Source organism: Centroberyx affinis, unplaced genomic scaffold, assembly GCF_046629955.1.
Source record: "Centroberyx affinis isolate AG114_WGS23_722 - 3 ecotype Tasmania unplaced genomic scaffold, CSIRO-AGI_Caff_v1 ptg002725l_1, whole genome shotgun sequence".
NCBI classification, from domain to species: domain Eukaryota; kingdom Metazoa; phylum Chordata; class Actinopteri; order Beryciformes; family Berycidae; genus Centroberyx; species Centroberyx affinis.
In genome coordinates, this window is record NW_027280893.1 from 178,607 (window position 1) to 190,606 (window position 12,000).

A 12,000-nucleotide genomic window follows, 5' to 3' on the forward strand; every position below is an offset into this window, starting at 1 on the left:
AAACTCACACTCAAATGCACTGTATCCCAACCTTACCCCTAAGCAATTAGTTGTTGTAAGATGTCAGGGGGCTAGTTATTCAGGCATGTATTTCATATTTTTTTTTATTGGTTTATCCGGAGCCCTGCAAGCAGACCCAGCTACAGTGTACACAGCCTCAGCAAGTCCCCAAGCTGCTCACAGTCAGCAGAGTAATTGGGGAGGGAGTCCCACAGGGTCCGAGCACTCTGCTCAACCCTTCGCTACCGACAAGCTGAAATGGCCATGAAGCTAGATAGGAGTCTGTGTGAGGGTGTGTGTGTGTGTCTGTGTGTGTATGTATGTGTTTGTGTGGAGGAGACAGAGTACAGGAGGTTGCCTGAGTCCTTTGTGTGAGCAGGCCTGCAGTCTTTAGAGACTAGCTGGTTGGCCGGGAAACCATCTGGTCCCCCCCCCCTCCCCCAGCTGCATGACCCATAGTTCCCATTTCTATGGGGTTGTCCAATTCTGCTGATGGGGGGCAGCATGGATGCCAATTTTAGCCCCCACTGTTCTTAATTAGTTAATTAGCTCTATCTCTCAGTCAGTAGGAGCAGTTTATCTTTGTTTTTTATTCTTTTGTGAGTAAATCTACCATTCATCAGGGTCCAACTCTTTTATTTTAAAGCTTTGCCAAATATGAACTTGCAAAATGAACAGGAACATTTGAATGTGGGGTAATCAGCCCCAAAAGTGCATCCATTGCATTAAATAACAACCACAAAACCATACTATGGGTTAAAGCAAAGCCCAGATTTAGAACCCAGATTTAAAACTGCACATCGGCTTTCATCCAAGTGCTTTGTAACTGCAATGGTATTGATAAGATTGAGTTGACAAAATTAATTTTGTTTATACATACATTCATTGATTTTCGAAATCAATGCACCTCACGTATTCATGGAACATGCTTATCAGATTCCCAATCACCGTTACAGCTATTTGGCATGAAATAAGATAGCAGTGTGTGTGTGTGTCCCTTATCAAAACAGACTGAGCATATACAATGAGATTCATTCATATTTAATTTGACTAAATGTTATATGCCTTATAAGTAGAAAAATATGCCCTAAGGCTTTACTTGCCTCTAGGCACAGTGAAAAAAGACATCAATCCCAGTGTGGAGTTGTTAACTCTCCACACCGACTCTGTGCACTGAGACAAAGTGATCATATCCTGAGGTGATGATGAAACGAAGGTGGGTTGCACTGGTTCCATTTAGCTGGAAAAAAAGAGAGAGAAGTGATGGCTTTATCTGGCTCTATCTGTATACATTCATGGGTTTCATGCAAGAATATTTCCATCTCAACTTACTGAAATAGAATTTGACTGAAGAAGCCCCTCTGTATGTTCAAATTCTGCAATAAAATGAGTATTGTTGATAGAAATTTGAATTCTTTAGCATTTGAAAAATGTGTGTCCTAACAGATAGACAGAGAGGATCATCCTTACCTTTCTCTGCAACAGACTCGAAGTGAGAAGCATTATCTGAGGTATTCTTTTCAATCTTTAGACACTTCACTGCAAAAGAACCACATGTATCTATTGAATTTTTCGTACGATGATCACATTACAAAGGATGTAGGATTACACTGATTATCTGTCTTATTTCAACCTCTTTTCCTTCAGATGACCAATCAACCAGCTCTGTGTGGGAAGGCCCTTGACCGATTGCCACATGGCCATAATCTAGAGGGTGTGTCCCACATTTTCCAAATCAAATCCCAATAAAAAATATCAAACAAGATTTCAAACAAGGCTTTTATCCCTTCATGCACATGCCAGTAAAATAATCTACCAGTAATGATATTCGCTCAAGACGAAGATATGGAAATGTCAAATGGAATTGAGCTGATTGCTACCTAGGCCTATGTATATTTGTCCTTCAGTTTTAGAATGCTTTCAGTTATAATTGGATGGAAACCCTGAGATATAGTCCTTAATTATGTATCACAAATGTTGCCGCAAAGTGATCCTCTTTTGAGTTTTGACTATTTGAATTTGGTCACATTCTCTGTAGCTGTGGGTATGGCATTACAAGAAACAATGCATTCAGTTATTACAGGCTGAAGAGCATTTCTTATGTTCTCATTTTGATCCCTTAAAGATAGTAAGGCATAGCATGACACTATTAAATGTGTCTTACCATTGTAGCAGTCCATTGTCACGACAGCTATCTTCGTGGGTTCAGCAAAGCGAATTATGAACTCTTGCGGAAACATCCCAGTGGACATCCAAAACGTGTCAGGGTTTCTGGTGAAACAGGAAAGCAAAAATCAAATATTAACGTTAGCTTCACTCGTTTATGAGTCGGTAACATTCAACGGGCAGTTTACCTGCAAGTCGCGGCGGAGATAATATAAATTTGACTTAACGTTAATGCTTTCCAACGCAACATTAACGAGGTAGCTAACCTAAGCTATTTAACGCTAAATCGGTAGCTTACTAACTTACCCATCAATGATGTTTTCTGGTGGGTGATTCTCGTCGCTGGATGCAGCCAAGGCAACTTTTACACCCAAAGAACTGAGAGAGGAGTCGATCATCGTCAGAAAATCAACCAACAACGATTACAATCTGTGGCATTAGGTGGTGGTTAAAAAACACAACTAATTCAGAAACGACACACCAATCTGTCTGGAAAAATAGCGCTAAATCAACAACTATAGTCGTTGCCAAGCCAACCAGCTTGTCGCAAGATATATACGTCATCAGTTTGACGATACGTCACCATTTCCGACGCACGTTGTTCGTCAGGTGTTAGCAGTTAGCGGTGAAATCTCTACGTTTGTCATGGCGAATGGATGCAAAGAAATGCTTTTTACACGTGGAACTGGACAAGTAAGTGAAGATGTACTACTGAGGATTAAATGATAGCATAAGTGGCACATTCCAGACCAGGCTAGGGTTAGCTGAGATGATGAGCTAGCTAAACTAAACTCCATCTCACATAACGTAAGCTAACGTCGAGTTGGGTACCAAACAGTCAGGAAAGGAAGAGCACCGAGTGACAGTTTGGCAGTTGTGTTTCAGCTGTCCAAATGTTACCTCGCTTTAGCAGACTCATAATTCAACCAGGCTCCTCCTGGTGATGGACTTCAGATGCATAAAGATGGTGCGCTCCTGGTGACTTGACACTGACACTATTCCACGGCGTAGGTTATTCAAATGTCAACATTTATTCCCGCCAGCCTGCAAACACTGGACTGTGGAAAGAAAGACCGAAATACATCAATCCAGGAGTCCACCATCCTTATGCATCTGGTCCATGAACCCACTTGCATTTATAGTGAGTGGGAAAAGCTAAAAATGAACCATACTCTGCCCTAATTCTACCTTTCACTACGTTTCAGAGTGATGATTCTGATATATGGGACGACACAGCGTTGATAAAGGCTTACGACAAGGCAGTCGCATCATTTAAGGTAAAACAGGTGCTCTAATGACGCTAAATAACCACTTTGGCACATCTACCTCCACATAAATATGACCTATTGATCCACATTTTGCACTTCATATATACTTTCACACTAAAACCACAATTTGAGCAATATCTCAAAATGAAAGTGGATCAAAACCTTTGTCTTTGTCTGTTTGTTTGCACTCACTCTTCACTCCTTTGCTCTATCGCTGCTTTTGTGTGCCAGACTGCCCTTAAAGGTGAAGATGAGCCTCAGACTTCCAAGAAAGACTACCCAGGAAAAAAACGCAAGAACAACAAAAAGAACCGCAGCAGAAAAAGAAGTAATGCACCACCAGATAAAGAGGTTGGTAAAAGGAATCATTTGAAAATATAGATGAGCAATACAATAATCGCTTGTCAGTATGTATGGTGCCTCAATGACAGCGTAGGACTACGCATTAAGACAGAACCAACTGGTTTAGTTTAGGTCTTCCATAATAGATTACAATAATCTGAATGAGCATTTCATCCACCCACTCTTTAATCCTTGATTTCATTTAGCACAACCTAGGACAGAGGCACTGGGAAGGTTGGCATGCTTAGGTGTGTTGGCCTTATGTTATATTTCATTTCAAATACCCGTTCATGTTGTCACAGTGGCAGGTTGGGGACTCGTGCTGTGCTTACTGGTCAGAGGATGGCCAGCTGTATGCAGCCACCATCTCCTCCATAGATGAGAAGAGAGGCACTTGTATAGTTGTTTATACAGACTACGGCAACGAGGAGGAGCAGAACCTCCAAGACTTGATCTCAGAGAATTCTGAGGTTGAGGAGGAAACAAATTTCAAGGTATGGTGGTGCAAATACAATTACAAGTACTAGATGAAAACAATCCTTATATAACCTACAACACTTAAACACAGATATTGGTGATATACTTTGCATTTCTGGGTCAATTTTGTTGTTAGGTGGTATATTTTTCTTAGACCCAAATGTAGAGGACATGACTTCACATCAAGGTATTTCCAGAGCAAGGGCATCTTTCTAGAATCACCATTTTGCACTGACGCGCAACAATCAAACGGAGATGAATCCATCATAGAAGAGGCAGTGATACCAATTTCTTCACCGACAGCAGCCTCAATAGACCAGAATGCAATGCAGCCACAAGACATGTTACGTTTTGAGTCGTTTGAGTTTTGACTCTTACCTTTTCTTCGCTATAAGATCTCACGCTCTTTTGCTTTTACTATGCCATCGCTATTGCTCCCTACACCTACACGTATAACCCACAGCTGAATGTAACAAGTTCATGTCTGTTCTCTGGAGGTTGGCAAAGTTATTCTGGGGGAAATGTAGGAAATCACTAACTGAAGTAGATGAGGCAGGTTGAGAAAATGGGTATACAAAAATGTAAATTACACACTTGAATTGAGCACTTGAGCAGCATCAAATAATAACTCCTGAAATGCATTGAACATCACAAATTGATGATATCTAAAAATGCAAAAGTATCCAAGGATGGATTTTTCTGTTGAAGGATTTAGTATACAGGATCTTATATACATTGTAAATGAATTTGGATATAGATAAATTAATCTCTGTTCTTGGTTCATAGCCTGTATCTTGTTTTCCTCATTGTTTCTTGAAAAAATAGTGTCTGGAGAAAACAATTATCTGTGTGTAGTCACAAAGATGAAAATAAAGTAAATGAGGAATTAAGTCGACTAAAGCAATATTTGTGTGAAATTCAGGTAAATGAGGCAGGATCTTCAGCGGAGGAGAGTGACAGGTCATCCACACCTCACCAACACAGACAGCAGCCGCACAGCAAACCCCAAAAGTCCAAGCCCCACAGAGACGCTCCTCCTATGTGGGCTCCTGGCTTCCCTGGGTTTCCCCCAGGCCCGCCTCCCATGCCAGGCTTCAAACCGGTAAGACAAAAGACTCAAGGCCACATTTGTTTGTTCTTTGACACAACAGTGGATTGAAATTTATTGATCCCCAGTCTATATCTGCACATATCACTTGCGAGAACATGTGCCTTTCTAGCCAAGAACAAAGAGCTCTTCATTAGTCAGCTGAAAAATTAACCAAAGATATGAGAAACATAAATCTATAATATAATATAATAAAAATATAAAATATAATACACCATTTGAGGACAGACGATTGTCAGAGATTAAGATAATATGAAACTTTATCAATCCCTGTGAGGAAATTGGGTTGTTTCAAAAGTTATAGGAAAATGAAATATAAACAATGCAGCCGTAAAAACGGTAAGACCAACAAAAGTACAATTTAAACAATTGTGGAGTTATTTAAATGTATGCAGCTGTCAATTCCAACACATGTTAAGTAGACTGTTAGAATGGGTATGAGTATAGGAATAAGTAAGGATTTCCTATATGTAGTGGCTTACTTGGAGTCGTTACTCACAGATGTTACCTACAGTATTGATTGCTTGCTTAAATATGGATGACTTAATATGACATATGTGCTATATATGAGTGAAAGTATGTATAAAATGGGAAATAGAAAAATAAAGAAAGAAAAAATAATATTGTTCGAGGTATGTGTTCTTGGGTCTTCCTTCTCGCTGAATGTGGTATATTTGGAAGTTGCCGAGATTCCAGGAACAGGGCAATGGCCTCGACTGCACTCATTATATGTAAAACAGAACTCACTAGGGAGGGTTGTTGAAGCCGTTAACCTCGTTTTTATGCAAAATGATGTGGGTCACTCTCTGTGAATTCGGTATTACCCAGATCACAGTGCGTTTTCAAGCCTTTGTTGTTTTCCTCTACAGGGGGGAAGCAGGCGATCTGGTGGTCCTGGCCCCGCACCTCCTTCCTGGCCTCCCATGATGCCCTGCGGCCCACCAGTGAGTCGGAGGATGCATTTACACTGAAAAATGAATGCAGCAACAAAAGCGGCAGCAGCAGTTGTTTAGTTTAAGCAAGGGTGTCTGAAATCTGCACATACGAAAGCGCACATTTGCATATGCGCCTGATAAATTGAGACAAAACATGTATAGAGCAGGTTAGTGATAGAAAACCTCACAGAATCTCAGCTTCCAGTGTTTCTGTGCTCTGATCACACCCATCTCCTGCTGCCTTAGATGATCCCACCTCCTCCACCGATGAGCCCTGACATGGTGGACGACGAGGCCCTGGGCAGCATGCTCATCTCCTGGTACATGAGCGGATACCACACTGGATACTACCTGGTATGTGCACAGAGCCTGACCTCCTTTTCACGAGTCGTAATGGAATCCCAGCTGATATTTACAGGTTCAGCCACTTGTATTGTGTAGCTAAAGAGTAGTGGGAGTATAGCAATTTGGGCATGCTGTTTGCCTTTTCAGGGAAGTTGCTCCATTCATGATGTTATGCCTCTCTGCTAATGGAGCCATTTTACCAAATAGCTGCAGCTTCATGGTTGGCGTAACTCCTTGATTTTAATAGGAGAGCTATGTTAAGGTCATATTTTCTTTTTCTTTTTCCTAGGGGTTGAAACAGGGACGCAAAGAAGCCGCCGCTAGGAGTAAATCTCAGTCTCACTACAAATGAAATGAGCGACGAAAGATGTCAAGGTTTCAGTGAGCCGGGGCCTCACCTGTGATACCAGCCGCCCCCCCTGTTGTGCCTGGTGTGCGTCCGTCTCCTCAGTTTCAGCATTGCAGATGGAAATGTTATCATGAACTGTACATGGTATGAAAAATTACTGTTTCAGATTTGTTCAAGGGGGAGAGTTTTGTATTCTTTGTAAATAAATGGAATAAAGGCTATGTCAGCACACATCGGTAACTGGCTTAATTTTCCCCTTTTTGTTGTTGCACTGTAACACAGACCCTGTCAAAAAATCGAAAATGTCTTAGCAGGGGAGGCCTTTAACTGTGGGCACTTTTTTCAGTCAACATGAATTAATGATTTCGTTTTATTAATGAACTATGGAGGAATTAACTCCTGGAGATCAGTTATTCATTCAAATGAGCTGTATGTCACGGGCATTATGTATATGGTTGTAATGGCAAGTATTGTCCAGCAGAAGTCAGGCTAAGTCTAATGCAGTCCCATTATAGGAAAACGTTGCATGGATACCTAACCTATAGGTTGGTGTAAAACCTGTACTGCCACACAGAGGAACTCTCCAGTTCTAATGGTGCATCTACTTATTTTGCACTTCACTCCTCTGGATTGCCAAGGATTTGATTGCAAGCCAGACTTGAGTCCTGCTGTAGTCCCTCTGGTGCTTTCCTCATAGTTAATTCAGGGTATCGTTCCAGTACAGGCCTTGCATTCAAGCTCTCCCTTTTCTCTGAGGTGTTCCCTCATCCGCTACCCAATATAGGATCACATCCATCATATGTTTTAAAATTCACATCAGATGCGTGCACACTTCAGGGCGATGGTAGACAAAAACCAAGAAATGGGTTTCAACTACAGAAAGTATAACATTTTGCATATAACGATTTAATTGTAGATTAAAAAATATCTCTAATCAGAGTATTAACATCATTGAAAGACATTTTTTTTTGTCAAGGATAGTCTTAATAGGTCTGAAACTTGATAAGCTCATTTAATGTCCACATGAGAGGAGACTTGGAGGTCAGAGACGGAACATGGAAATATTTTAATATCAACAGAATAGGCAATAATGTTAAATTATTAGTTTAATAATGTTACATGATATGCCCCTGTGCAGTAAGAGCCTGAGTTTCATTACTTTCTTGGCTCTAACATAATCTACGTTGCTACCTTTAAGTCTGCTCACCTGTTATTCAAGGTTTGTGACTTATCCTGTGTTGTCCTGAGGACTAATGCTAGACTGTTAGTTTCAACATTATAAGAACAGTATAGGAAATAGGGCAAGAGTTGTACTCATGACAGTATATATTTAGAACATAGAAAGCCATGTGTAATTACAGTGGGAACAGCCGGAGTCATTCTGCTGGGTTGTAATGCTTTCATTCTGTGAAAAGGAGGCAGCCAACAGATTTCCCATACTAGTGGTTTGCTGCCTGCCTACACCCACTCCCTTGGCTATCAACTGGTGGGCAATGGACCTTTGTAAGTGTGTGTGTGTGTGTGTGAGATAGAGAGGGAGAGAGAAAGAGAGAAGAAGAGAGAGAGAGTAACAGAATAGGGTTTTGTGGTAGGATGTAACAGCATGATTGTCTCCTGTTTTCTACCATGTGATCATCCTCCAGCTGCTCCATAGCCACTGCTCTCTGACTGAAGAGCGGTCCCTTTGTTTGTGTGCTGACTGTGGCCGACATTTTATACCCCACTGTGTCTGTGCCAATGTTGACCGCTGCGTTTGATTCTTACTGTAGCAGTCCCTTTTGTTTATGCTGCTTTGTGTGCATGCGTGTGAGCGAGAGAGAGAGAAAACAATTAAAAAGAAAAAAAAAGAATGACGGTAACAGAAGAAAATGTAGTTTGTTGTATTTACACATAGAATGTGTACTATAAATGAGGAGTGATAAACCAGGCCTATCTTTTCCTCCCAGATGGGTTTAAAATCAGCCATAGCAAAGCCTGCACATAAGCCTATTGCTTGCCTGACTCTGTGCAGCAAACTGAGCTGCCCAAAGGGCTGGATCTGCCCCAGCCAGGAGTTAAAAGGGGGTCAGGCCTAGCTTGGGAAAGCATCGCTCCCCTCTGTGATTGTCTACCCCCTACTGACCATAGCGGCATGAGGCGTGTAAACATAATCTGCATTTCACATAGACCCTTCTAGGAAACAGACAGACATCCAAGTGAGATCACATTGCCGCATGAGTAACAGCGCCTTCGGCTATTTACTCAAGCTCCCAACATCAACAAACATCCTGCTTTTAAATGAGAGACTAGGGGGGGAGATTAGAGGGATAGGGGTTGCACAGAGACCACCAAACACTCACTGCAGAGCTACAGTCATCATCAACAGTTTAAAACAACCAGATTGTGTTGCAAACACTCTTAACCCTAACTGAGAAGAGGAAGTGTTGTTAGCAGTCAGACTACTAGTCTTGATTGCTAAGAGTTTGGGCTGGTGTACGACGTCGACTCTGGATTGGAAGTGTTTGTGTGACTTTGTTTTACAGTAGGGATAGGGAGCCTCTCCCTCCAAAGTTGGAACGAATAGTAAAGTAATCTGGCAGAAACATTGCATGGAAAATGACATGTAACACTGTTTATATATTTGGCCCAAAGAACACTAACAAGTATGTGTAAACAGTCTAAATTTAGAGTTTATGATTGGCTGGCAGATGAATGAGGACAGCAGACAACACTGTTAAGGCTGTTTATGACTTAGACAAAACTGAACTGAACAAAACACGTTCACCACAACAACATAGATACCATCAGCGCCAGACAATGGATTTAGATTAATTATCTCGCTATTGTGTAGTAGATAGTGGAAAAATCACTGTGAAAAGTGGGTCATACTTTATTTGGATAGTCCAGTACTGATACTCAACTTACTATCAAGTGACTATAATGTGTCACTTAAAAGTCTATTGAGTTTCAGGTGAAACAGTAGTGTGTAATGCAGCCTATAGATATTCAGCATCTGGGTTAGGGTTAATCTTATAAATCAAGTCAATTTAAGGGTGGTAAGGGTTACATAGTCTAGAGATGCAACAAGTAGGTGAGTGACTTTTTGAACATCTACGTTTTGTCACCTAATAGTTGAGTATCAACATTAGACTATCCAAATAAAGTGTTACTGAAAAGCCTGGTTCCTTGTACCATTTGAGAGCATATTGAAGTGAAGTTAAATGGTATTGTGTATCTATTGTGTGCCTACTTCTGAACCATGAATGAAGACTCCACAGCCACAATACAGCTTCTTGAAGTAATCCAAGTAGAACCAAGGCCTTTATGTGAGAGGGTTTTGACATTGAAGCAGTTCGAGATTTCAATAGATACAAGCCTCTGGGGACCAGAATGAGAAGCCAAGCACACGCCAAGCAGCAGCACAGGGGTGCGAGCGAGCAGAAGGCTGTTCATAACTCAGAGGGTCCCGAGTGGGAGGTGAACCCAAACGTCTGGATAAAATGGTCCTGGGTCATGCTCGGCCTGTATCACTGTGTGTCACGAGGCCTAGAGCTCCCAGCAGGGCCTCTGTCACTGTCTGTGACCTCCGCCTTAGTGAGACCGATCCTAGGTGACCTTCTGACCTTTAAGAATTCCACTCACAGCAGGTCCAGTGAATTCCCGGTGACGCCCCTGGGGGCCGCCAGGGACTCTGATTCACATTCCTGCTGTATCTTCATGGTCTGTTGCAGATGCTCGTAAATAAAATGCTCCACCATGGCAGCAAACCCAGGACCCCCTGCTTTGTAGTCTTCCAGCCAGGCTGTGTAATTGGTATTAATGAAAAGGGAGTTCTCACAGGCCAAAGGGTAACAAATAAACTTAAAATAAATAATATTACTTGAAACACTATGGGTGTCGTCAGTTGACAATGTAATGTGGTTGTTTTCTCTGCTATGCTCCATTTGAGACAGGCTATCAAACCCATGTGTTGTTAACTATCTCATATGGGGAAAGATACATTTCATATACTTCAGAATACGGTTTGAAATATACAAACACTGGCCAAAAACGTATCCACACATGTAGATGACATTTATACGAAAATGTGAGACCAAAATATATTCACATAAGTTGTCATTTTGACTTATTTTGAACATTCCCAGTGTTCAAAATGTAATTCGAATGAATGCCATCTACATGAACAAATACTTTTTTTATATATTTATTTTGACACATATCTCTAAGAGAATAAAATATCCAAATAATAGTGAAGGGATTGTGAATTGCCGCTTCATCCATCCCTGCTGAATCATCCATGCCAGGGTTCAGCCAAAAGTTTCTTGCCAACAGTCTGTGAGACACTGCAATGGTAAATCACTGCAGAGTGGGCGCCATTCACCGCCGGTAGAGGTCTCTGGATACAGGACAGGGCAAAGTTAGGGCTGTGCTGCACCGCATGGGGTGTCACCGTGTCACACTGTATACAGGGGCGCACAAGGGATAGTCTGGATGTTTGGAAAAGTGAATATTCAGCAGTGAAGGAGGACTCTGCAAGTGTGTTTTACTGCGGTTGGACTTCTTGTAACGCAACACATCAGAAGAAACGTGACTGTTTGAATCGGGGTTTGGCAGAAATCTCCTGGGAGAGTTGCTGTGGGGGCCGTTTTGTGCCACCTGGATCTGCGCTTCGCTGTTTGGCAGCTTTCGGAGCGATTCCTCTCCTTTCCTTCCCGAGTCCGACGGTGTACACAAGGATATCTCTGAAGTTGAAAAGGGGAGAGAGACGATGTTTTGCCGGAATCAAACAGCCAGAGCCACCGTTGCCCGCGGCTCTGCCCTTGAAATGGAGATACGGCGAGGGAAGTTCAGAAAGAGCGTTTTCCTGGACACATCACAGGTAGACGCGGATTGTCCGCCAGTTATCACACTATCTCGTCACACACTCACACACACACACACACACACACACACACACACACACACAAATATCATGGGATTTCTCTGTTTACAACTTTCACTGCTATCTCTCCCTCTCTCTATTTATAAAGT

The 12,000-nt window shown here is 41.8% G+C and overlaps 2 protein-coding genes across 2 annotated transcripts; one reads left to right on the forward strand and one right to left on the reverse strand.

Moving 5' to 3' along the window:
* Nucleotides 1-742: 742 nt before the first annotated feature.
* hspb11 (heat shock protein, alpha-crystallin-related, b11) lies at nt 743-2,673 on the reverse strand. The gene is made up of 5 exons (XM_071535513.1): nt 2,473-2,673; nt 2,165-2,271; nt 1,471-1,539; nt 1,333-1,376; nt 743-1,240 (listed from the first exon to the last, which is right to left on the reverse strand). Exons 1-5 carry the CDS (start codon nt 2,562-2,564, stop codon nt 1,148-1,150), a joined length of 405 nt encoding a protein of 134 aa, XP_071391614.1. The 5' UTR covers nt 2,565-2,673; the 3' UTR covers nt 743-1,147.
* A 54-nt stretch (nt 2,674-2,727) lies between these two features.
* smn1 (survival of motor neuron 1, telomeric) lies at nt 2,728-7,230 on the forward strand. Its single transcript, XM_071535512.1, has 8 exons — nt 2,728-2,859; nt 3,372-3,443; nt 3,666-3,785; nt 4,079-4,270; nt 5,176-5,355; nt 6,231-6,305; nt 6,543-6,650; nt 6,931-7,230. The coding sequence occupies exons 1-8, from the start codon at nt 2,812-2,814 to the stop codon at nt 6,991-6,993; spliced, it is 858 nt and encodes a 285-aa protein (XP_071391613.1). The 5' UTR covers nt 2,728-2,811; the 3' UTR covers nt 6,994-7,230.
* The last annotated feature ends 4,770 nt before the right edge of the window (nt 7,231-12,000 follow it).